The sequence below is a fragment of the Esox lucius genome, chromosome 12, assembly GCF_011004845.1.
Source record: "Esox lucius isolate fEsoLuc1 chromosome 12, fEsoLuc1.pri, whole genome shotgun sequence".
Taxonomy (NCBI): Eukaryota; Metazoa; Chordata; class Actinopteri; order Esociformes; family Esocidae; genus Esox; species Esox lucius.
The window spans coordinates 1,384,208-1,411,230 of NC_047580.1; the positions used below are offsets into that span (position 1 = coordinate 1,384,208).

General features: G+C 41.2%; 1 protein-coding gene across 4 annotated transcripts in view; it reads right to left on the bottom strand.

Moving 5' to 3' along the window:
- Positions 1-2,767: 2,767 nt before the first annotated feature.
- The window catches only part of otud5a (OTU deubiquitinase 5a), an 83,428-nt gene continuing 59,172 nt past the window's right edge, over positions 2,768-27,023 (bottom strand). For 2 of the 4 annotated variants that reach the window (XM_013132731.3, XM_013132730.3), the window contains exons 6-9: positions 13,822-14,010; positions 10,224-10,431; positions 9,243-9,359; positions 2,768-3,250 (exon numbers count right to left, since the gene is read on the bottom strand). In XM_013132731.3, coding sequence (XP_012988185.1) covers positions 3,129-3,250; positions 9,243-9,359; positions 10,224-10,431; positions 13,822-14,010 — 636 coding nt within the window. In that variant the 3' untranslated portion in view covers positions 2,768-3,128. The remainder of the gene's footprint in view (positions 3,251-9,242; positions 9,360-10,223; positions 10,432-13,821; positions 14,011-27,023) is intronic. The other 2 variants (XM_013132732.3, XM_013132733.3) reach the window with 2 other exon arrangements.

The window sequence follows — 27,023 nt, forward strand, 5'->3', positions numbered from 1 at the left end:
AGGAAACGTATGATCTCTGTAATTGCAAACAAAAGTTTCAGTGCCAAATATTAAGTTCTGCTTTTCTGACGTATCAAATACTTATGTCAATCAACAAAATGCAAAATAATTATTTAAAAATCATACAATGTTATTTTTTCTGGATTTTTGTTTTACATTTCGACACTCACAGTTGAAGAGTACCTATGATAAAAATGACAGACTTCTACATGCTTTTTAAGTGGGAAAACCTGCAAAATCAGCAGTGTATCAAATACTTGTTCTCCCCACTGTATGTGTTCCTTTTGTCCAGATGAGAGAGTGCGGAATGGAGGGTCAGAGCGATGGCGTCCTCTGTGGATCTGTTTTGTCTGTAGGCAAACTGTAGCGGGTCATGTGTTGCAGGCATGGAGTCTGTGATGTGTCTTTTAACAAACCACTCAAAGCACTTCAATGATGGTTGGTGTGAGTGCTACAGGGTGGTAGTCATTCATGCAGAGGACTTTTTGCTTTTTTGGCACAGGAACAATGATGGACTTTTTGAAGCAGGAGGTGACTGCTGACTGACGTAGCGATAGGTTGAAGATATCAGTAAAGACATCAGACAGTTGGTCAGCACAGACCTTGAGAACACGGCCTGAGATGTCGTCTGGTCCAGGAGCCTTGCAGGTGTTAATCCTTTTTAGGGTTTTACAGACAGCTGACCTGGTCATTTGGAAAGGGCAGCCGTCCTGCTCCATTTAGTATCCATGCCAGGGATGATGTTCTCAAAGCAAGCATATAAAGAGTTCAGTTCCGATGGGAGAGAAGCCGGCACTTCCCTCACACTACCTGTGATGGGATGCTGGAAATATTAATCAGTCCATGGCATGCCTTAGACATTTCCACAATTTCATCTTCCTCCACACCCTCGCAAACACATTTCTAATACAGTGTTAATACCATGAGATTAATGGTATTAACACTGTTTAATACCATGAATCTCATATATTTAAAAGAATAATTGTATTACGTTATCTTTTTTTATTGTTCTTTGAAGACATAAACCAGCCATGGAGTGACTGGAGTCATTGTGTTCATTATAGGTGCTGTATAGTTATTAGCTAGCTATCTACAGTAATCTTTGTGCAAGAGTACACTTTAGCTACGTTAATAAATGTTCTGTTGTTCATGTTATTTCAGCAAAAATGTTATGACTGAGGGAAAAGTTGCATTCCCTCTGTTTAAATAGCACAATGGTTAAAGACAGGGACAACAATATTCATCCCATCTAATCACAGTCCGGCTGAACTAGCGTTGCCTAGTTCCTTTTTTGGTTTCAAGGTCTTTTTGTTTGGTTTGGATTTCATCTTCTTCAATTGGACATCCTGACTTCTAGCGGCACTGGGCATTTCTAAATAGCAAAAAATATTTCTATAGTAAGAGCATGTAGTGAGATGCTTCATGTGCCCCGCTTGGCCCCCTGAAATGCTGCTTGCAGCTTTAATTTGTTTTGAAATTGTGATGGTCATGTATTCTTAACTGCTGAAGTGAGAATTACTTTTTGTTAACTTTGCAACTGTATCAAAGATACATTTTGGATTGTTTTTTCTATCAGGTTGGAGAAATAAGCTGATCGAGCAGATGTGCTTTTCAGTATTGTAGTGTACTGTCTATCCAGGCTAGGTTCCAATTTTCTGGAGGCTTGCTTGAGTGCTCTAGTATTGTCTGTGTACCAGGAAGCAAGTTTCTTGTTGTGTATTTCTTTAGTCTTTAGTAGTGCAACCATGTCTAAAGTAATTCGCAGTGTTGAGTTTAGATCCTCGATCAGATTGTTTGCAGATTTATTTACTTTGTTATTGATGAGCAAGCCTGGAAGAATATCAAGAAGTCTATTTTTCTAGGCCGAGAATTTATTAAACAACTTTTAAAAGTCATAGTGCAAATGGGTTTCTTGTTTTAAATGTAACAAGACTGTGACCCAACATTCCAGGATTATGGGGAATAATTATTAGATCTACAATATCTATTTCTCGTGACATGACTAAGTCTAGGTTATGATTGTAGCAGTGCGTTGGACCTGAGACATGTTGGACAAAACCCAGATGGACAATGACCCAAAACACACAAAGGTGGAATATTCTGCAATGGCCGAATCAGTCACCTGATATCAACCCGATTGAGCATGCATTTCACTTGCTGAAGACAAAACTTAAGGAAGAAAGATCCACAAACGAACAACAACTGAAGACTGCTGCAGTAAAGGCCTGGCAAAGCATCAAAGGAGGAAACCCAGCGTTTTTGGTGATATCCATGCGTTCCAGACTTCAAGCAGTCATTGCCTGCAAAGGATTCTTGACAAAGTATTAAAAATGAACATTTTATTTATGATTGTGTTAATTGTGTTAAAAAGGTTGCAATTCCAAGTCAGCCAACCAATCTAATTCTGAGTCAATAATTATTGAAAACGTGAGTCCAAGCCTGAGTCACCAATTGTCGAGTGAAGGGTCCTGAAAATTGTTCCTCGAAACCTGGACTCTCTCATTACTACAACACTAGTTATCAGTGCAGAGATAACTATGGTAGGTTATCTATCAAATCCTGATAATGTTTGAACATATGCCTGAATGTGCACTGTACCCAGTACAAACCATGCTCACTACAACGGGGTAAAAATAATGCCCTGTTAAAAAAATCCTTTGATGGATGGGAATGATACAGGAGTCGTTTGCATTAAATGAAATAATCAAAAAAAGTTACTGAAAAAATAAACACAAAAGGGTGCTTTTTCAGAAAGATTTCCTCTTTTATTCCAAGAAAAAAGATATTTCCATCACAAAAAATAAAATAAAATAAAACAAACTTATATTAATTCATCATTAAGAGGATAAGTATGACAATTTTTATATATATTTTTTTTATTGTTTTCTATGATGGTTGTGTTTAATTAAACATGCACCTAAATAAGCCCAATGATGGTGTCAATGGTATTAGAAAGGAAGGGGGATGGGGAGACTGATTATGCTGGATTCTTTTATTGGTAGGTGTGAAGAGGCAGAGATGGAGGGATAGGGAGAATGAGAGAAGACGATGTTTGCATGATGAGGTTTGGATTTTTCCTGGTTCTGCCTCCATCCTTCAAGGGATTGTTGTGTTCATTATCCCCTTTATCAACTGCTGTCCGGAGAGGGTTCTCTATGCATTGAGTTTTTCTTCATGCTGTCGAGGTACTCTTGTTGTGATACAGCCAAGACTGAGGCCAGAATCTCATCATCCTCCCAGTCTGTTAAGCCTACACCATAAAAATGAAAACCACAGATTAAGACTAAAATATTCAAAAACAAGAGGAGAAAGTACTGATTGAAAGGCAACACCTATGCTTGTAATAGGCTCGTTTTTTAATAAAATAAAATAGCCACACACTCTGATGCTTGTCTGATGCACATGTTCCGATGCTTAAATATATTACCAATGTTTCCACAGACAAGCTGTCTTCATCATGGTGTAATTTTAACAATAGTTATTTCAAAGTGAAGGGTAGTAGAATTTGTAGTTTGGATTCATCAGGCTAGTGCACAACTGAAAATATGCGGGGATATGCACACCAACACAGCAATTTGCGAGGTAGAGCCTCTCGCACTTAGTGTAAATGACTCAGGTTAAGCTTATTTTAAACACTGCAACCACATCCTGTTAAGACCTTTATTTTGTAAGCGATTATTTGATTCATGATTAAGGGACCTTTATTTTGAAGCCCACATTGTGAATTTGCAAGAAAAGAGAAATGCTGGTTGACACAGATAATGAAGATAAATTGGTAGAATTGAGGTGCAAAACTACTGTTGATATAACGGTTGAACTTAAATAAAGACTTCCAAGAACCAGCAGTAAGCTTTGCCACTGTACTAAACCATTGATTCCTGCCTCCCAAGTTAGTTTTGGTACGCCTGATTCAATTTCTAGACATTTTATGAGGGGTGTACTAACCCTGTGCACATAATGATATCCCAGTTTTGTTTATTTTAATTTCATAAATGGTTTAACTTTTTTTTTTATCAATTGGTTTATAGATGAATGTGATTGAAATTTAGCTCAGATACCCATGTGTAGAAATATACAGCTCAAAAAATGAAGGGAACACTGAAATCACACATTGGGTCTTGATGAACGAAATATAATATTGTGTAGGACCCACTTTTGCCGCCAAAACTGCCCTGTCCCGTTGAGGCATAGACCTCTGAAGTGGTGCTGTGGTATCTGGCACCAAGATGTTAGCAGCAGATCCTTGAAGTCCTGTAAGTTGCGAGGTGGATCGGACTTGTTTGTCCAGCACATCCCAGAGATGCTCGATTGGATAGAGATCTGGGAAATTGCCCATCGTACGCTCTTTCGGCGGTGGACAGGGATCAGCATTGGGCACCCTGACTGGTCTGCGGCTACACGGCCCCATACGCAATAAACTGTGATGCACTGAGTGTTCTGACACCTTTCTATCATTATCAGGATTAACTTTTTCTGCAATATGAGCTACAGTTGCTTGCCCATTTTTCATGCTTCTAACACATCAACTTCGAGGACAGAATGTTCAGTTGCTGCCTAATACAGGTGCTGGTCATAAAATTTGAATATCATCAAAAAGTTGATTCATTTCAGTAATTCCATTCAAAAAGTGAAACTTGTTTTATAAATTTTTATACGTTTAATTTATACATTCATTCCACACAGACTGATATATTTCAAGTGTTTATTTCTTTTAATTTTGATGATTATAACTGACAACTAATGAATACCCCAAATTCAGTATCTCAGAAAATTATAATATTGTGAAAAGGTTCAATATTGAAGACACCTGGTGCCACACTCTAATCAGCTAATTAAACCAAAACACCTGCAAAGGCCTTTAAATGGTCTCTCAGTCTAGTTCTGTAGGCAACACAATCATGGGGAAGACTGCTGACTTGACAGCTGTCCAAAAGACAACCATTGCCACCTAGCACAAGGAGGGCAAGACACAAAAGGTCATAGCTAAAGAGGCTGGTTGTTCACAGAGCTGTGTCCAAGCACATTAATAGTAAAAGTAAAAGATGTGTTAGAAAAAAGTGTACAAGCAATAGGGATAACCGCACCCTGGAGAGGATTGTGAAACAAAACCCATTCAAAAATGTGGGGGAGATTCACAAAGAGTGGACTGCAGCTGGAGTCAGTGGTTCAAGAACCACCACGCTCAGACATATGCAAGACATGGGTTTCAACTGTCGCATTCCTTGTGTCAATCCACTCTTGAACAAGACACAGCGTCAGAAGCGTCTCGCCTGGGCTAAAGATTAAAAGGACTGGACTGCTGCTGAGTTATGTTCTCTGATGAAAGTACATTTTGCATTTCCTTTGGAAATCAAGGTCCCAGAGTCTGGAGGAAGAGAGGAGAGGCACAGAATCCACGTTGCTTGAAGTCCAGTGTAAAGTTTCCACAGTCAGTGATGGTTTGGGGTGCCATGTGGTTTGGTGTTGGTCCACTGTGTTTTCTGAGGTCCAAGGTCAACGCAGCAGTCTACCAGGAAGTTTTAGAGCACTTCTTGCTTCCTGCTGCTGACCAACTTTATGGAGATGCAGATTTCATTTTCCAACAGGACTTGGCACCTGCATACAGTGCCAAAGCTACCAGTACCTGTTTTAAGGACCATGGTATCCGTGTTCATAATTGGCCAGCAAACTCGCCTGACCATAACTCTATAGAAAATCTATGGGGTATTGTGAAGAGGAAGATGCGATACGCCAGACCCAACAATACAGAAGAGCTGAAGGCCACTATCAGAGCAACCTGGGCTCTCATAACACCTGAGCAGTGCCACAGACTGATCGACTGCATGCCACACCGCATTGCTGCAGCAATTCAGGCAAAAGGAGCCCCAACTAAGTATTGACTGCTGTTCATGCTCATACTTTTCATGTTAATACTTTTTGACACATTTCTAAAAATCCTTTTTTTGTATTGGTCTTAATTAATATTCAAATTTTCAGAGATAGAATTTGGGATTTTCATTAGTTGTCAGTTATAATCATCACAATTAAATGAAATAAACATTTTAAATATATCAGTCTGTGTGTAATGAATGAATATACTTTTTGAATGGAATTACTGAAATAAATCAACTTTTGATAAATCAACTTTTTGACAGGATATTCAAATTTTATGACCAGCACCTGTATATCCCACCCACTGACAGGTGCCATGATAACGAGATTATCAGTGTTATTCACTTCACCTGTAGGTCATAATGTGGTCAAGCATAATGTGGTCATGGCTAGACAACTGGGTCAGAGCATCTCCAAAACTGCAGCCCAACAGAGTCAACTGGAGGTTAGGTCTCTGTCATTTTGTAGGGCTTTGACAGTGCTCCTCCTGTTGTTCACACACAAAGGAGCAGATATTGGTCCTGCTGCTGGGTTGATGCCCTTCTACGGCCCTGTCAAGCCCTCCTCGTTTAACGGCCCATCTCCTGGTATCTCCTCCATGCTCTTGAGACTGTACTGGGAGAGACAAGAAAACCTTGCGACAGCACGTATGGATGTGCCATTCTAGAGGAGCTGGACTACCTGAATGGGCTGCAGGTACCACCTCATGCTACTAGTAGTGACAAGGACATTACCAAAACGCAAACCCAGAGAAGAATCAGTCAGGAAGGATAAGGAGAAAGCAATTGTCTGTGGCCACCACCTGCAAAGCCATCCCCGTTTTGGGGTTGTCTTGCTGTGGCCTCTCCAGTGCACCGGTTGTCACTTTCAGTTGCACAAAAACAGGTGACACTGAGTCACAATCACAGGACAGACTGATATTCCTGAAGTTTAATTGACTTGGTATTATACTGCGATAGTTACATGTTCCATAAATTTTTTGAGCAGTGTACATACAGAAACAAATAAAAAGCTTTCCAAGGGATGTACTTACATTTTCACAACTGTAAACATTTTACTGTACATTTTACTAAACTATACATTTCTAATTAGGGACACCAGGCGTCGTATTGTCAAAACATCTTAAGGCTAAAAGTAGCTCCAAACGTACTGATTTAGGAGTAACTGGTAAAAAAAAAATGGGTGTGTTAGTCCTAACTTTAGGTCTCCTACATTTTTGGTCTAAGAGTATTTCACAAAGCGTTTTAGCACTAAAACCAGCTCCTAAATCTGGGAAAAGTTAGCTTTTTGGTCTTAGGACTCCTAAGTCACAAAGACCAAATCACAAACAATCCTAATAGGGCTGCTGCCAGCAATCCACCTCATATTTCACTAGCAAACAGAAACAACCCAATAACATCAGAGATCAAGATTATGACTCTATGCTACTTGGCCACAGGGAAAATGCAGCTATGCAGGGCAGACAAACTAGGTATAACTCAGTCATATGTCAGTTCAATATTACATCAAACAATAAATGCCCTCCCTAGACCCATATCATGTAACAAATTATTTGGTTTCCTCATTATGTTCGGTAACTACAAAGAAACAAAGCTGACTCTATGGCCATAGCTCAACCACCCGGTGTAGTTGGTATTATAGATGGGACACATAATTGCACAAATTATTCCACCATCAATAGAGGAACCCGCATTTCTTTAAAAGCTGCCAGACATGTAAGAGGCTGACATTTAGCTGAACATATCCTGACTAGTCAGTATATCATTCTTGGTTTCATGTTTAATCAGTGGCCTACATTTTATTTGATCTTTATTTCAATATAGCAATTTGACACATTCTTCTGCAGTATTGCTATGATGAATTCACTGACAGACCCCTCCCCTATCAGCCAATCACTGTGGGCATTGTTCGTGGAACAATGGGGTCAACTCCGCCCTTTCTCTCAGCTTAAGACTTAACCCCACTCCTTAGTAAAAGTTGGTCTTAGCAGCTTTGTGAATAGGTTTTTAGAGGAAACTCTTAGCTAGGAACTTTTAGTGCGGTTTAGGAGTCCTCCAAGTGGTAAGATGTTTTGTGAATACAGCCCCGGGAGTTTAAGATTAACAAGAAACCAGGCAAGCCTAGTTCAGCCGGCCCGCAATAGAAAGTATTGCCCTCTTGAGATTCGAACCCAGGTTGCCCACATGGTGATCCTAACCACTACACCACAGAGCTGTACGCTAATTGGACATTTGTGAATGATATTGATACAGTGAAGCTGACTAGAATAGTCATAGGAATTGAGCAATTGCTAGCGAGTCTGTCAAAGCTATTTCATTTCATGGCATAGGAACTTTTCTTTCATGGCATAACAACGCACTTTTTTCTTTCATTCGTGAATAACATTGATACAATAACTATCTATAAAGGTGACAAAAACTAACTTTTTCATCAAGTGAAATGACGAGAGAATCATGGAAATAAAATGTATAAATGTCGTTGCCCTCAATAGATTCAAAGTTAGGTCTTCCACGTGAGAGGCACTGTCTTTAACCACTACAATACAGCTTACTATACCGTAAGTACTGTATGTTGCAGCCAGCAAATTTGTTTGTCAATCCTGACCCAAAACGCATGCACGGATGCGTACTTCGAAAATCCACCAAAAACCATTGCAATATAACAGTAAACTATTTTATTTCAGGCTTATTGTAATGTCAATACTGAAGGTTTTAGACAGCGAAGTTTTCGTCTATATGGAATAATTAATAATGCGTACTTCGCTTTGCCTGTGAGGAGATACAAATGCGGGACCTATAGTTCACAGGTACGCTTCTATAAATAGCGTAGTGGTTATAGAAGCGTACCTGTGAACTATAGGTCCCGCATTTGTATCTCCTCACAGGCAAAGCGAAGTACGCATTATTAATTATTCCGTATAGACGAAAACTTTGTAGTCAGTCAGTCAGTCACTCACTCACTCAATCAGTAAGATACATTCGCTCTTCTTGGCCGGCTCCGCTTACGCAGTCCGGCAAAAAGCTCAAATATGTTTTTCAGCATGTCTTCAGCTAGAGTCAGTCTGTCCTGTGTATCTTCTTTCTCTCTGTTGATCTTAGGTATGCTCTCTCTTTCACCTGCAGACTTCCTCCCTCATTCCTTCACAAATTTTTAATCATAGCTATCCCTGTCCACAGTCCAAGGACTAGTGTTGCCAAACATTCCATCTGAAGTTTTACATCTTAAACTCTTAATACTGCCTATTCTAAGCTTTTGAAAGATTGGAAATACAATGACACAAATGTACAACAGTAGTAAGGGGACAGCAAGATGTTTGAATGGATTAATTTGTTTTTTAAGCAATGAAATAGCTATGCAAGTGATTATCTTACCAAAGGCAGTCGGTGACATTTCTTGCATGATAGCACGGTATTCCAGTGCAGGGTACAGAGATTTTAGAGTTGAAGATGTGGGTCTGTCAGGCCCAACACTAGCCTGGTTGCTGGGACCTAAAGTAGGGGAGAGAGAAAACATCACACAACAGTTTTTTTTGTATTATTATTTCTTTTAATGTATTTTATTTATACAGGGAAAACCCACACAGATCTTATTTACAGTGGTGCCCTGTATTCCAATAATAAAAAACATAAAAAAATACAGATTTGAAAACATTAAAAAGCAAACACAGTTCACAGTAAAATGGTCAGTCATCAATTGTTTAAACTGTGTTATAGGTGCAATGGCCTTCAACTTAAGATCTTTGTGCTGAAGATTCCAAGAGTGGGGTTCATAGTAGGTAAACATGGTTTTACCTCTAGTACTAGCCAGTTCTGTGAGCATGTTTGATACATGCTATTTCTACAATACATTTTAAGGAAAGATAATTTCGACAAAAGGGACTTATAAACAAACATTAACCAATGTCCGGCCCTTGTAAAAGACAAGGGATGATAACCAACAATAGTGTATACAAGACAATGGTGTGTACAAAAGCTTGCAATGGTAATGAAACATTATGCTGCATGATAGATAGAGTCCAGACTTTATAGAAAATCTTAAAATGCATAGTATCACTATTTTACAGAACTTGCATAAGTGCCCTGGAAAATGTCATTTCTATGTCGAGATGAGACATGTTTTGTTTCTATAAAAGAAACCAATTCTGATCCTAAATTAACTAATTAATGTGGATTTTAAAAGAGATTTTAAATTCCATGGTGTTTGTATGAAAGAACACATTCTAAAAACAAATTGTCCAAGGTAGTAATTTTAAAATGATGCGAACATATGGTTTTAGACCCTCCTAAGTTACCCAAAATCGAGTCCTTGATATCCTTAATTGATTCAACACTTTTCTTATAACAGTAACTAACCTGGGGCACAAGGTGAAGGGGGCTTGGTCATGATGAGGCCTGCTCCTGCAGGGGAGGGCGGCTTAGTGCTTGTGTCTGAATGGGGGACTTCAGTGTTTTCAGGTGAGGGAGCTGAGCTGCGCTGCCGGGGAGAGCGGGCGCTCCACTCTTCCAGACCACTAGAGGCAGCTGCGGTGGCCGAGCTGCAGGTCGCACTAGCCTTACGTGGCTAGGGGAGGGAGACAAGACACTGCTAAAACACACGACAGCTAGTTCAACATTTCAACACCTGATACTAGACTCATATGAACCAAATGTTGTTTTTAAACAGGGAAATCAAGCTGAGACCAATGTCTTTTTTACACTTGAGCCCTGTGTTACAGAAATTACGTATACATTTTTTTTTATAAAACACAGGAAAGGAAGCACACATTAAGAAAAGCAATCACTGTGAAGGTTTTGTATCAGACATTTGAACTGCACCTTATGTAGGTACCAATGTTTGCCTTGCAGAAGTTTGTAAAATTCTGCAAGGCATTCCAAGAATATGGGGCTTGGTAATCGAAAGCAATTTTACCACATTCAGAGTATTCCATCAGTATATCTAGTACTAGCAAGTCTTGTAAGCGCATCTGATAATTGCTGTTTTTCCAATGAATTGTTTGTGCAGAATAATTCAGGACATTCTACAAGACACCCCTATATACAAACATCAACTAAAGTCTGGCCCTTTCAGAAGTCAGGGAGTCCCAGCCAATCAAACTGTATAATAGACAATGATGTGCACACTAGTAATAAAGTGCAGAGCTGCATGAACCACTGAATCCAGAGGTATCAGTACTGAAGCAGAAGCATGATTGTATCACATCACCATATAATAACACTGACATAAACCAAGGATTTAATTGGCTTGGTTTTTACTCTTACATGCACTGTGTCTGGGACCTAAAAGAGACAGGTGTGTGCCTTTCTAATTTTTATTTTGGAATCAAGTGAATTTAACACGGGCGGACTCCAATGAAGTTCTAGAGTCATTGCAATTTGTGTCATGGCAAAGAGTTCTTACAGAAGACTTACAGTACCAGTCAAAGATTTAGACACACATTCTAGGGTATTTTTTATTTTTTTACAATTTTCCACATTGTAGAATAACAGTGAAGACACCAAAACTATGAAATAACCCATTTGGAATCATGTAATAACCAAAAAATGTGTTAAATATAATCACATGTAAACTCAAAATAGCCACTCTTTGCCTTGATGAGAGCTTTGCACACAGTTGGCATTCTCTCAACCAGCCCTCATGAGGTTGTAGAAAACTAATTTATCATCCATATTTATTCATTCTCTTATTAGAAGGGGTTTTGTACTCTGGATGCTTGATCAATTACACATATGCCTTAAGACCTCTCTCTCTCTCTGTCACCAACTTATCAGGCCAGTGTCTTGTGTTCAGTGGCAGTGATTGTCGGCTGAGCAGGGCCTTGGCTCCTTTTAGCAGTAAGAGAAACAGGCCTCTGCCTGTGCCATAAAACTGGCATTAGAAACTGTTCTCTAGGAGGAAGCTCTTGAACAGCAGGGGGTTATTATTACTTACACCATACAGGTGAACAGAGCTATATTCCTTATTGGCAAGAGCATAGTTAACTTAAGTCCCCATATAGTAAATGTCCAGATTGATATATCTCAGTCTTTGACCGGGTTGTAAGGGCAACCGACATTCTATGATTGACTGTCTCCTGGAGTTATTTGTGTAACCTTGCATTTTAAACTATGTATATTCTGCAAATGCTAATTCCGTCATCTGTACTGTTGGAAGTGAATATAAGCTTGTAACTTGAAATGCACAATCAGAACAATCTGTCATGATGTTACTGTGTTGGTCACTGTACTCTTTTTGTCATGATGCTTGTTCCCGTGGATCCACGTAATTAAACTTGAAATAATCGACTGTTATACGAATGACTGAGAAGTCTTTATTTTAATAAATCGCAAACATTTTCCATCTTCCACAAGGTAGTCACCTAGAATGTCTTGAAGGTGTTCCCGCATATGCTGTAGAGCGGTTGGCTTCTTTTCCTGCACTTTGCAGTCAAAATCATCTGTAGTGACTAACCTTCATGTCTTGAAGTAATGATGGACTGTTGTTTTTCTTTGCTCATTTGAGTTCTTCTTGCCATGATATGGACATAATAGTACAGACGTAATGTATACACCTCCTAGTTACTAAGCCATGGGAAAAATACTGTCTGTTACCTTCGGACAGGGCCATAGGGTCTCTGGGCCCCCATGTCTCAGCCCCAACATTTACACTGCTATATTATTGTGCAGTGTTCCATTGGGAGGACTATCTTCAAGCCCAGACCTGGGGGAGGACAACACCTAGTTTCTACAAAACCCTCAGGACGGGAAAACAGTATCTCCAGATCTGCCCACCCACACTGTGACAGTCCGTTGTTGCAATATTTATGTTTTGGGGGGCTAGGGGGACTAGGGAATTTTTTTTCTAGCCACTATGAATCAACTATTGTTGTTGATCGCTCTTTTGGGTTTCTGGCCTAGGTATCTGAAAAAACACTTTCTAAAAACTGGTAAAAGTATTTAAGTCCCAATTGTAATGCTACATTAGTTTATGTGATGGGGAAAGGGGTCAGTCTGAAATGTATGCTTAAATAAATACTAGGAATGGTCTAAAAATTTGGAATCCAGACTTGGATTGTGTTTAAGGACTCTGGACACAGCCCATGTGCATTTATTGACCTGCTTGTCTTCTGATCAAGCAAAAACACTGACATGTCCCAAAAGGGGATAGTATATACTTCACTTGGCACCGCTTGGTTGTGAGTACTGGTCCCCCACGTCAAGCCCTCATGCGACCCTCATGGAGTCTGTTTCTGACAGTTTGGTCAGAAACATGCACACCAGTAGCCAGCTAATGGTCATTTTGTAGGACTCTGGTAGTGTCCCTCCTGTTCCTCCTCGCACAAAGGAGCAGATACCGGTCCTGCTACTGGGTTGATGCCCATCCACGGCCCTGTCCAGCTCTCCCCGTGTCCTGGCATCTCCTCCATGCTTTTGAGACTGTCCTGTACTGTACACAGCAAACTGTCTTGCGACTACCTGTGCAACCTGAATGGGCTGACGGTACTGCCTCATGCTACCAGTAGTGACAGGGACACTAGCAAAATGCAAAACAAGAAGAATCAGTCCAGAAGGATAAGGAGAGAGCAATTGTCTGTGGCCACCACCTGCAAAACCATTCCCTTTTTGGGGGTTGTCTTGCTTTGGCCTCACCAGTGCACCGGTTGTCCCTTTCATTTGCACCAAAACAGGTAACACTGATTCACAATCGCTTATGTATCCTTACTGGACAGATTACAGTTTAATTGACTTGTTATTATACTGTGATAATTACATGTTCCCTTAATTTCTTAAAAATAAACAAATATTCTCAAATGTCCAAATCCAAACTGGTACTGTATTTACATTTTCATTTTATTTTATTTACTGTGTATTGTGTTTAGACTGTTTAAAAAATATATATATAAATTAAGTGTAGAGAAATTGATTTTGTCTCAATTCTTTGTGAAGGCATTGTATTTGTTTGTTTGTATCTCACCTGCCGTGCCTGTTTTTCCTGGTCTTGGAGCCACTGGAGGTAGGACTCCCTGGCTACCTGCTCCTCGATTGCCTCGTTGGTGGCCTCCCAGTCTGTTGCTCTCTTCTTGTCCTCCAACATCTGCTGCTCGATCCAGGACTCTTCTGAGGTTTTAATGGCGTTCTTCATAAGTGACTGGTCTGCATACTGCTGGGGGGAGTGAGAGGCAAAGGACAGAGGTCACTAACTGGAGAAAAGTGTACATAGCCATCACAGAACAGTTAATAATTTGCATTTTACAGGGGATGATCTTGAAACTCTCCTTAAGTCCACTTTCATCAAGGTGTTACTTTATTTGTAATTGGTTTCCCTCTTATTGTCAATATTTTTTCTTGTGTAGTGATATTTATAACATTTACAGTAACTTCAGAAAGGATTCACACCCATTGTTTCTCCACATTTTGTGGTGTTATAAATAGACTTGATTTATAATTGATCACATTTATTTTGTTTGCCATAAACTGTGATGGTAATTCCATGTATCGACACTCGGAGTAAGGAACACAGAGACAAAGTTCTCTTGGCAAATTCTAACAGTTTTATTAACTATTATGCAAATATGAGAGACGCGTCAATTGCTTACACAAATAATCGTCTGAGGAGTCTCTGACTCAAAACATAATTTCAACAGTATTTATTACATAGAAAAAGGGGTGTGGTAAGATGCTGCCATCTGTTTACCCGAAAGGGTGGGCTGTCCCCCCACCTTATCCTTCCTGCCATAATGTTTACTGTGGTGTTTACCTAAACTTCACACAAAGGACAGCTCTCCTTCCTGCCATAAGTAACTTCTTCAATTCTAAGAGTTCTTACAGCATCTGGACAGACAATAGATGCCCCCTATGCAAATACCAGATCCCCCACATTCCTGAGGAACAAAAGACTGACACCCTTCTTCTAGGCAGGAGGACATGGCCCAAATACCTGTTAATCCTCTGATATTATACAGACATGGGTGTCACAATCAAAGATCTACATATCAGCCAATGGAAAGACAGACATTTCTCAAATGCACCTTAGTTCAAAATTTCCATAACAAAACCTACACACATTACCCCATAACAAGAAAGTTAAAACACGATTTCAGAAATGTGTGCCAATTTACTCAATCTCTCAAGTACATATGTTTTCAGAGCCTATATTTGGTATAGTGCCTTTGGCAGCGATTACAGCTTTGAGTCTTTGTGCATATGCATCTGCCAGCTTTGCAAACCTGGATTCCTAAAGTTCTAATTTTTCAGAGAATCTTTCTTCAAATGCTCTCAGTGTCCTTCAGGCGGCATGCCATATAACTTTTACTCAGAAGTGGGTTTTGTCTATCCACAGCTCTGTTAGTTCTTTAGAGTGGCCAAATGGTTCTTGGTCACCTCCCTGACCAAGCCCCTTCATGCACGTTTGCGGATATTTCAATGCTTAAGCAACTGTCCTAAAATTTCCACAGTTTACTCTTGGAGGTTTACTGGGGGTCTTTTGGAGTTAATGGTTTGGTTTTTGCTCTGACATGCACTTTGTGGGTGGGACCTTATACAGACAGGTGTGTGCTAAATCATGTAAAATGTATTGAATTGCCACAGGTAAACACTAATCAAGTTCTAGAGATAACAAACATAATCAAACAGGAACCATCTCAGCACAATTGAAAATGTGTACACATGAAATTATTCTGAAATATATCTTATAAAAATATGTTTCCGCTCCATCATTAAGGGGTATTTTGTTTAGATTGATTACAAAAAACATATATTTCCTTAAATATAAACCAAATGTGTAATTTCTTGGATATTTGGAAAGTGAAGGGGTCTGAATACTTCCCTAAGGTACTATATAACAGTTGTGGATGTGATGAATAATGTATTATATCAGAGCTTCTGAAGTTTGCACCTATACATTATGTGCTTGTTCTTGAAAGGAACTCAAACTAAAAGAATCTAGGGACTGACCGAAAAACAATTGTGTACAAGATATCCTCTTGCAATATACCTGAGCTAAAACTCTTCCAAAAAGAGTAGGATAAATTGATAAATACAGGTAGATGCTAGATTGATAGAGATCTATCCAAACAGACTTACTGCTGTAATCCAAGCAAAAGGTGCTTCTACAAAGTGTTAATTGTGGGGTGTGCACATTTTCTTTTTCTTTAAAGACATTTTCCATTTATTTTTCCATGTACATTTTGTTTGTTACTAGAACGTATTAGAAGTGACATATCGGTCATGACTCCGACATGATTACTCTTGATTTCAGCCTTTACATAAACTACAACTGCATCTTCAATAAGGGTTAGTAGGCTTTTGATGCCCACTATATGAATACAACACATAGAAATGTACACCCACTTGACATAATTGTTGTGTGCTTCATGTTTTAAAGTAGTTTCATGCATTTAAATAAAGATTTTTTTTAATCACACCTTACTCCACACATTTAAGTAAATTATTTGATTATTATGCTGTAGTGAAATTTAAATATTTAAATAATGTATTAATAAAGGATGGAACATCCAAAGCATCCATAACAGCCAATTATCTTCTGAAAATTGAAAAAAATATATATAAATAATAATCCAAAATAATTTGTATTCAGCCAAGCCATTTCTTTGATATTGCAATCCATGTTAAGACAATGTAATACAATAAGCACAACCCCTGGAAAGTTATGTATATAGTTATGTATAATCTTCACTTTGAAACTATTGACAGATAACGATCATTTACCAAATGACACTGAAAAATTATACTTTGCAGTAATTTATTCATCAGAAAACAACAGAAATCCAATTTCATAGTACAGAAAAATAAGTACACCTCTAGCTTCAATAGCTGGCATTTCCCTCTTTGGCGAAGTAACTTAATGAAGCAGTTTCTTTTAACTGTCTGACATTCTTTTCAACCCACTCTTTACAGTTTTGCTTCAACAATGTCATGTAAAAATGCTTTCTTGCATGCATGGCCTGCTTCAAGTTCATTTTCATAGGGCAGAGCTATGAGCTTAGATTTAGCTATTCCTTTATCCTCTATTTCTCCCTTTTCAGCCATCTGTTATACCTTTGCATATAAGTGTTATGGATCATTGTCCTGTTGCAGGATCCAAGTTTAGTTCAGTTTCAGCTTTGAAAGAGGGCCACACATTCTCTGAATGAATGCTCTAGTACAACAGGGAATTCATAGTTGAAATGTTGACCAGGGCCTGAGGCAGCAAACCAGCCGCAAAACATAATGCCACAGCCTCTTTGCTTTACGGTTAGTATGCAAACATGGCGTGTGGCTTAGCGGCCTAACAACTTCACCTTTGACCCATCTGTCCAGTACACACTACTTTAGTAGTGTTCCAGGTACTTTTGGTGGAAACGCGGCTTAAGTATAAGCATATAAATGTCCCCTTATGGCTCTTTTCCACTGCATGGTACCGGCTCGACTCATTTCTACTTGCAACGTGAGAATTTCTGCTATTCCACTGGGCAAAAGTTAGGATAGTACCTGGTACCAGATACTTTTTTTAGTACCTGCTCCATTGAGGTTCCAAATGATCTGAGGCGATACCAAAAGGTGATGTGAAAACACAGAAGACTCCTGATTGGACAAGAGTGACTCGTCACTCAATGGGACATTGGACATCTTGCATAAACCGGCGTAAACCCAGCGTGCAGCAAAGCAAAACAAAACAAGCTGTTTTGCTGTTAGCTATCCAATGTCAGAGAATGGTTTTGAGAAGAGAATGATGCATCTTTGCGGGTCTGGAGTCCTTGCATTGAAATGGGTTAATTTCAGTGCCAGTGAAAAAGACCATGTCTTTTTCCTCTGGTTTTTTCTATAGGCTAACTGGCATACATTGCACTGGTCAAAGTAGTATCCACCCTCAAATATCTACCATCCATCAAACAACCTTGGGGGTGTCTTATTCTAAAGGGGAGAGCTAAAAGAGTGTTCCATGATTTCAATGGTGTGATTTGGATGTTCCAACAAATACAGATCTACATTTCAGCGTTTTCCCTATAGTCATGCCTTCTAAGCTGTTAGACAGTAGCTCAGCACCAAGATTATTTTTAATGTAAAGTCAAACAGAAGCAGCCTACCAAGCTTTCTAACCATTTTTGCAGTCTGCAATGTAAGACAAGTTACTGCTCACACGTGCTTCCTCGCTACTACTGGTAAACACAGCCTTGTGTAAAGGAGGTTACTCTTGAGTCAGTCCGTGTGGCATTACAGCGAGCAATTAATAATGAATAACTAATTATACCTTTAAATCAGGATGGAGGGGGTATGTAGGTTGTTTTAAATGTGTTGGAGTTGAGTTGTTAAGTGTATACACATAAATCTACAGAAAATTGCACTCTTATGTCCTCTTTTATACTGCAGGTTGATTAAACTTTTTATACCACATCAATGTTTTTCAAACAGGGGCTGTTACCATGTTATCTGTATTTAGTTTACTTTTGATTTGCCATGCCATGTATGGGAACTTCAATAGTAAGCCTAGATTCAACTAAGTCACCTAAAGGGAGGTAATTGGGAGATGTTTGACAATAACAAATAAGACAATTAGTTTGTCTTTAAGCATGGTGAAGTTCACCATTATGTTCTGGATCATCCATTAAACCACCCAGACACAGTGATGATACAGTTCATTCTCTGATCTAAGCTGGAGGACAGTGTGATAGAGAAATTCCACATTGGTGGCTATCGGTGATTATCAATCAGCAACAGAGTTGAATTGTTGTGATGTGAGACAATAAAGGATGGATCATCCGAGTGCCAAGAATATAAATATACAGAATTCAACTACAGTACCAGTCAAAAGTTGTGACATGGCTACTCATTGAAGGATTTGTTTATATTTCTACTATGTTCTACATTGTAGATAGTAGTGAAGAGATCAAACCTATGAAATAACATTTATGGAATTATTTATTAACATAAATAGTGTTAAATAAATCAAAATGCCTCCATGTTTGAGATGTCTACTTCTCCCCTGCTCCCCCAGGTACAGCACCCATTCTGTTAGTCACATCCTGTTAAAATCCCTAAAGAATTAGTCAGGAAGGATAAGACAAGAGCAATTGTCTGTGGCCACCACCTGCAAAATCATTCCTTTTTTGTGGCTGGCTACATGAGTAATAGATATCACTGTTTTAGCAAATGTTTGGTGTTTAAACAATTGTTCTGACTTAAAACTCAGGTACATATATTAAACATTTTTAACTGTGTTTACAATGTAACGTTCTATCTGAATGTTAGTAAAAGCCAGTGAAAAGTGTAACATCTCACTGAGCAACTTCATTGGTAATATTACCATTTTAGGCAATGTCACCTCTTGTAGAAATTGTAGTGGCACGTTACGGTGCCATGCAGCATGGGGTGGGATGATGAGAATTTCATGCCACGACTATCCTAGCCAAAATTATCGATTTACGATTGTATCCCGATTAATAACAATCCCAATAATAACTCTGGTTTCTAGCTCAAAACGCCTGATCAGATATTTTTCCATTACATAAATATTGTTCTTGTGCATTTAAAAAGCCATTACAATAAAATAATATCAAAGAAGGTTTTTAATAATTAACTAATACTCTAATAACATGTAAATCTCTAAATGTATATGATTGCCAGCTTCACTGACAATACATTGCAGAGGATGTTTATTGGCATTTAGATTTGCCATTTGTACTGCATTTGCCATCATTGCACATCTAAACCTTGCACATCTGTATGTCACATCTGTAACATACATTATAGTTAATACAAGTAAATCAGGGTTGAAAATTTCTTACCGGTATTGACTTGTGGGTGCATGCACTTCCATAAGCATTTTATGTGCCTTATTAGCTGAGGATAGGCCTACTTGATGTGTCGAATCTTTATAATACATTTATAATTCATGATAAAAACTCCCCGCTATGTTGTGCGCATCCTATGCAGATCATGCAGATTGACAATGTTATTTTGGCCCACGAAAATGATATTCTATTTGTCTTCTTTTGTCATTTCCAGGAGGAAAGCATTAACAATTAGCATACATTATAAACTAAATTATAATTAGTAAGAGATATATGTATAATAATGTATATCCTATTCATATTTTCTACAATTTGCAGTTTGTTAACATGTTTTTTCTACAGGTATTTGCATATAGCAGGAAGTGGAGACATGATCAGAAGCTTTTTTGTAGACTACTAAGTGTATTGGTTAGACTAGTACTGTTGTAAAGGAATTGGAAAACTAGTTTATTCTTTATATCATTACAATACAATCCCAACTCATAACGACATTTAAGAATTTAATTTTGATTTTTATTGTAACTGACAATATTCTTTTATTTAAAGTAGAAGAGCCATTTGGCTTCATTGACCAAACATTGCGGAGAGTGTTTAGTGGCGTAGTGCAACGTGAGATGAGATGTGCGAAAGGGAAACAGCGATTGCTGCCTTCATCAGTTACCCACACTATTCGGCTGAGGGAGCTAGGGTCAAGGCCAAATATGTTGACCAGCAAGCCCACTATCTCGCGTCTGATATTTTTTCCCGTTTTAGCATCATGCACGGGAAACATTGCGGTGGTGAGAGTTTTACCAACTAAATTATAGTCGTTGGTGATATAATGGCACGTTATTGCGATGGAACTTATCTTTTTGTAGTCATCAGTCCACATATCTGTGCTCATCGCTACGTCTCCATTCTTCATAGCATCTTTGAGCGTCTGTGCCAGAACTTCCCTCCTCTCATCTGCTTTTTCTATGCAAGCCTTGGAAACGGTGCTATGGTGAGGCAGAATGGACTGGGCCGATACACGACCATATGTAGCACCAACATTGATTAATTCTTGAGCTAGCCGCTCGAAGCCCTGGCCACTTACAGCGTAAAATGGCCTTATGTCCCTGCAGCAAAACTCAACGCATTTCTCTGTGATGGCTTGCCTCGCCCTCAGGGGAATGCTTGGAGAAGTAACAGAAGAGGACATTGAGGGCTGAAGCTGACTACTATCATCATTTCTGTCATGGCAAGCCTGCTTCATGTGTCTGTTCATAGTCAAAGTCCCAGTTTATTTGCTGTCATAGGAGAGCAGCCTGCCGCATTTTATACATGAGACAAAGCCAACACATATGTTGTCACTCCCCACGACTAGTTTAAAATGTTTCCATACCTCCAATTTTCCACCAAACTTTTATTTTTACATAAATAAAGTTTTATTTTTTTTCTACAGCAGGCACAGCTGTAGAAATTGATGAGAATGGGGTGGGCAGAATTATTTATTATAACTGAACTGTGATGAATGGACAGTCCCTTTGGTTATAATTAGAGCTTAGATTCTCTGCCCGAGCCCGACTCGACCCGGGTTGGGCCGATATTTCCCGCCACTGTCCTCGGGCTGGGTCGGGCCTTTGATCAAGCACGTCACGTGTGCGCAGCGTCTCGTCCACTTGCACTCGCGCAGTCTCGCACGTGTGACGCATCACACGTGCTGCGCCTGCTGCAAATCTTGCTTGTTGCTCACACAGATATGTTGAAATAATGATATGTTGAAGTAACAACATTATTAATAATAATGAATCTTTAAGAATATTTGATTGAATGCTGAATGTTGTGCTTGTTCAATTTAATAACATTAAAACTTTAATTATGATAATTAAAAGAATTGAATATTTAATATTGAGTTGCCAATTTTTGCTCATTTATTAATAGTACGCTATTTATATAATATAGGCTATATAACTGGGCAGCTCCCCCCTGTAGCCTAAATGATCTAGCACAGCAGCTTCGATAAAAAACTTCTGGCGCTGCCCCTGGTTATAACGGCCCACATATTAAGGTCGGGTTTAAATCGGGCTCGGGCTCATAATCACAGAGAACGTGCCGGGCCGGGTTCGGACACAAACTGCTCGGGCTTCTGGTAGGGTCGGGCTTGGTTTGTTGGGCCCGATCTAAGCTCTAGTTACAATCCCCTAGTAACAAGTTCTATAAGGTTTGATGCAAATGTAATTAATGTACAGATATTTTCTGCTCTTAAGGTTCTTCCAATGTAATGTTTAAAAAAAAAAATATGACTGCTTATATTTGTTTTCTGTTGTCTATTTGTTATTCTTAAATAACGCTTAAACTTGTTGCTGCCTATATTTCAGATTTTTAATCTCAATGAGCCTTTCCTGGTTAAATAAATAAGTGTTGAAACTATTATTGAGGAAGCCTATTTGAACACTTTGTAGCCTTTTTCTTGAACACAAGAACCGTTATCTGTAGGAAAGTCTCCTTCATAGATCTCCAGGTATACTCTAGGAATAACCTTGTGTGTGTGAATGTAACATTAATAATGAAGGTTGAATGTAACATTTGAAGATGGTGTAATGGTTAGTTGTGCAGATTGGTTGCCATGACATGACAAATCAATCAACTAATAAAGCACTGTTATTTCAAAACTCAATAAATGCCCATGTTTTGTAAGCTGTTTTACCACAGATTTACTAGGCGAATGATGTCTGCTGTGGCTCTTAAAATTGTATAACTTAAATGAAAGCATACTGCCCCTCCAAGAACTGCCACCTTAACGTGGTGGAGGGGTTTGAGTACCCGAGTGACCCTAGGAGCTATGTTGTCTGGGGCTATATGCCCCTGGTAGGGTCTCCCAAGGCAAACAGGTCTTAGGCGACGGGTCAGACTAAGAGCGGTTCAAAACCCCTTAATGAAGAATAACATTTTGAGTACCGTGACGTCGCCCGGTATGGCGCAGCCGGGGCCCCACCCCGGAGCCAGGCCCGGGGTTGGGGCTCGAATGCGAGCGCCTGGTGGCCGGGCCTTCCCCCATGGGGCCCGGCCGGGCTCAGCCCGAACGGGTGACGTGGGGCCGCCCTCCCGTGGGCTCACCACCCACAGGAGGGACCATAAGGGGCCGGTGCAAAGAGGATCGGGCGGCAGTCGAAGGCAGGGGCCTAGACAACCCGATCTCTGGACACAGAAACTGGCTCTAGGGACGTGGAATGTCACCTCGCTGGCGGGGAAGGAGCCTGAGTTAGTGCGTGAGGTTGAGAGGTTCCGATTAGAGGTAGTCGGGATCACCTCTACGCACGGCTTGGGCTCTGGAACCACACTCCTTGAGAGAGGATGGACTCTTCACCACTCTGGAGTTGCCCATGGTGAGAGGCGGCGGGCTGGTGTGGGTTTGCTCATAGCTCCCCAGCTCTGCCGCCATGTGTTGGAGTTTACCCCGGTGAACGAGAGGGTCGTTTCCCTGCGCCTACGGGTCGGGGATAGGTCTCTCACTGTTGTTTGTGCCTACGGGCCGAACCGCAGTGCAGAGTACCCGACCTTCTTGGAGTCTCTGGGAGGGGTGCTGGAAAGTGCTCCGACTGGGGACTCTATTGTTCTACTGGGGGACTTCAACGCCCACGTGGGCAACGACAGTGACACCTGGAGGGGCGTGATTGGGAGGAACGGCCCCCCTGATCTGAACCCGAGTGGTGTTCAGTTATTGGACTTCTGTGCTAGTCACAGTTTGTCCATAACGAACACCATGTTCAAGCATAAGGGTGTCCATCAGTGCACGTGGCACCAGGACACCCTAGGCCGCAGGTCGATGATCGACTTTGTTGTCGTCTCATCTGACCTGCGGCCGTATGTCTTGGACACTCGGGTGAAGAGAGGGGCGGAGCTGTCAACTGATCACCACCTGGTGGTGAGTTGGATCCGATGGTGGGGGAGGAAGCTGGACAGACTCGGCAGGCCCAAGCGTACTGTAAGGGTCTGCTGGGAACGTCTGGCCGAGTCTCCTGTCAGAGAGATCTTTAACTCCCACCTCCGGCAGAGCTTCGACTGGATCCCGAGGGAGGTTGGAGATATTGAGTCCGAGTGGACCATGTTCTCCACCGCCATTGTCGAAGCGGCCGCTCGGAGCTGTGGCCGTAAGGTCTCCGGTGCCTGTCGAGGCGGCAATCCCCGAACCCGGTGGTGGACACCGGAAGTAAGGGATGCCGTCAAGCTGAAGAAGGAGTCCTATCAGGCCTGGTTGGCTTGTGGGACTCCTGAGGCAGCTGACGGGTACCGACAGGCCAAGCGGGCTGCAGCCCGGGTGGTTGTGGAGGCAAAAACTCGGGCCTGGGAGGAGTTCGGTGAGGCCATGGAGAAGGACTATCGGCTGGCCTCGAAGAGATTCTGGCAAACCATCCGGCGCCTCAGGAGAGGGAAACAGTGCCCTACCAACGCTGTTTACAGTAGAGGTGGGCAGCTGTTGACCTCAACTGAGGATGTCGTCGGGCGGTGGAAGGAGTACTTCGAGGATCTCCTCAATCCCGCTGACATGTCTTCCATTGAGGAAGCAGAGGATGAGGGCTCAGTGGTGGACTCGTCCATCACCCGGGCTGAAGTCACAGAGGTGGTCAAGAAACTCCTCGGTGGCAAGGCACCGGGGGTGGATGAGATCCGCCCTGAGTACCTCAAGTCTCTGGATGTTGTGGGGCTGTCTTGGTTGACACGCCTGTGCAACATCGCGTGGCGGTCGGGGACAGTGCCTCTGGGATGGCAGACCGGGGTGGTGGTCCCTCTTTTTAAGAAGGGGGACCGGAGGGTGTGTTCCAACTATAGGGGGATCACACTTCTCAGCCTCCCCGGGAAAGTCTATGCCAGGGTTCTGGAGAGGAGAATACGGCCGATAGTAGAACCTCGGATTCAGGAGGAACAGTGTGGTTTTCGTCCGGGCCGTGGAACACTGGACCAGCTCTATACCCTCTACGGGGTGTTGGAGGGTTCATGGGAGTTTGCCCAACCAATCCACATGTGTTTTGTGGATTTGGAGAAGGCATTCGACTGTGTCCCTCGCGGCATCTTGTGGAGGGTGCTTGGGGAATATGGGGTCCTGGGTCCTTTGCTAAGGGCTGTCAGGTCCCTATACAACCGAAGCAGGAGCTTGGTCCGCATTGCCGGCAGTAAGTCAGACTTGTTCCCAGTGCATGTTGGACTCCGGCAGGGCTGCCCTTTGTCACCGGTTCTGTTTGTAATTTTTATGGACAGAATTTCTAGGCGCAGCCAGGGGCCGGAGGGTGTCAGGTTTGGGGACCACACGATTTCGTCTCTGCTCTTTGCAGATGATGTTGTCGTGTTGGCCCCTTCTAACCAGGACCTTCAGCATGCACTGGGACGGTTTGCAGCCGAGTGTGAAGCGGTGGGGATGAAAATCAGTACCTCCAAATCCGAGGCCATGGTCCTCAGTCGGAAAAGGGTGGCTTGCCCACTTCAGGTTGGTGGAGAGTGCCTGCCTCAAGTGGAGGAGTTTAAGTATCTAGGGGTCTTGTTCACGAGTGAGGGAAGGATGGAACGGGAGATTGACAGACGGATCGGTGCAGCTTCTGCAGTAATGCAGTCGATGTATCGGTCTGTCGTGGTGAAGAAAGAGCTGAGCCGCAAGGCGAAGCTCTCGATTTACCAGTCAATCTACGTTCCTACTCTCACCTATGGTCATGAGCTTTGGGTCATGACCGAAAGGACAAGATCCCGGATACAGGCGGCCGAAATGAGTTTTCTCCGCAGGGTGGCTGGGCGATCCCTTAGAGATAGGGTGAGAAGCTCGGTCACCCGGGAGGAGCTCAGAGTAGAGCCGTTGCTCCTCCACATCGAGAGGGGTCAGCTGAGGTGGCTTGGGCATCTTTTTCGGATGCCTCCGGAACGCCTTCCTGGGAAGGTGTTCCGGTCCCATCCCACCGGGAGGAGACCCCGGGGAAGACCTAGGACACGCTGGAGGGACTATGTCTCCCGGCTGGCCTGGGAACGCCTCGGTGTCCCCCCGGAAGAGCTAGAGGAAGTGTCTGGGGAGAGGGAAGTCTGGGCATCCCTGCTTAGACTGCTGCCCCCGCGACCCGGCCCCGGATAAGCGGTAGAAGATGGATGGATGGAAAGCATACTGGCCATACTGCATAGCTATGTTTACATTACGATGCAAACTGTTCCACAGCTAACTAGCTAAATTATAACACGCTGTCATTTGCATGTATCAGCTTTCTAGCCAGCTTCATCTTAGCCTGTTAGATATCTAAAATAGGTGCACGAGATGATTGTTCGGTGAATAAAATTGACACGTCTTATATATGGAATTTGATAAAGCAACTTCATAGTATGCATAGAGTAACAAATAAACGACTAGCAATTTGTATCAGAAAGCACAATTGGGTGTATATTTTTTACATTAATAAGTTAAAGCAATTCATGTTGGCACATCCATGAATCAAGATATCACCCCCTTAGCACCTCCTGTGAATATCATCAAAACAAGTTCAAAATAAAAATTAAAGCTGCAAGCATTAAAGGGTTTCAGCATTAAGCAATTAGTAGCCAGAATGCAGTTTTTCCAATAGGACAAAAATCCAACTCATGTCCATAGCTGTAAACAATATTACATGTATGGTTTTTCCTTTTCACTAGTATTTCCATGTGGCCAATTGGAAACATCTATGATATAAACTCACAACCCTAATCCTGAGTACCAAATATAACCATACTTAACATTAGTCATTTGATGCAACAGAAGTAGCATTTGAAGCATTTTTCACAATTTCTGAATTGCCGAAAAAACATTATGCCCGACTTAATGGGTCCCAACTGCAGATATATTTCTTGGGAGGAGATGGATGTGTACACCTATTTTCAAGATTGTATTTTAAACGGGTTGAGCGTGGTGAGCTTGCAAATGTAGGAAACCTCAATAGTGCCACGAATGGATGATATTTTTTTTTATTTGCAGTCATTATGGTTGTATCATCTTTGTTAACATACACACCAGGTAGAATCATAATACCATTATCCTTATAGGAGATGTGTCTATATATGTGCAAAACCAAACCCCTGCACATGTTCATCTGTCAGTGGCAACCATGTTTTTCAACATACTGGCCTGATAAATATAACTTTTGAAGACCATCATCCATAGATGCCAAATATCAAAGTACGTGAATATCGGACATTTGGTGCCAGAGGAGATCGTTTTTTTGTGTTTTTCACAAATTCAAAAGTTAATGAGTCCCAATGGCAAATATGTTCCTAGTGAGGAGTTGGACTTATGTTCACAGGGTGAGTATGGTGACCTTGCTAATGTGAAAAACTTCAATAGCGCCACCGTGTGGTTGATAAAAAAGTAAATCTTGCAGTAATTTCTTCCGTATGGTCCTCGTCAACAAATTATTATATGTTA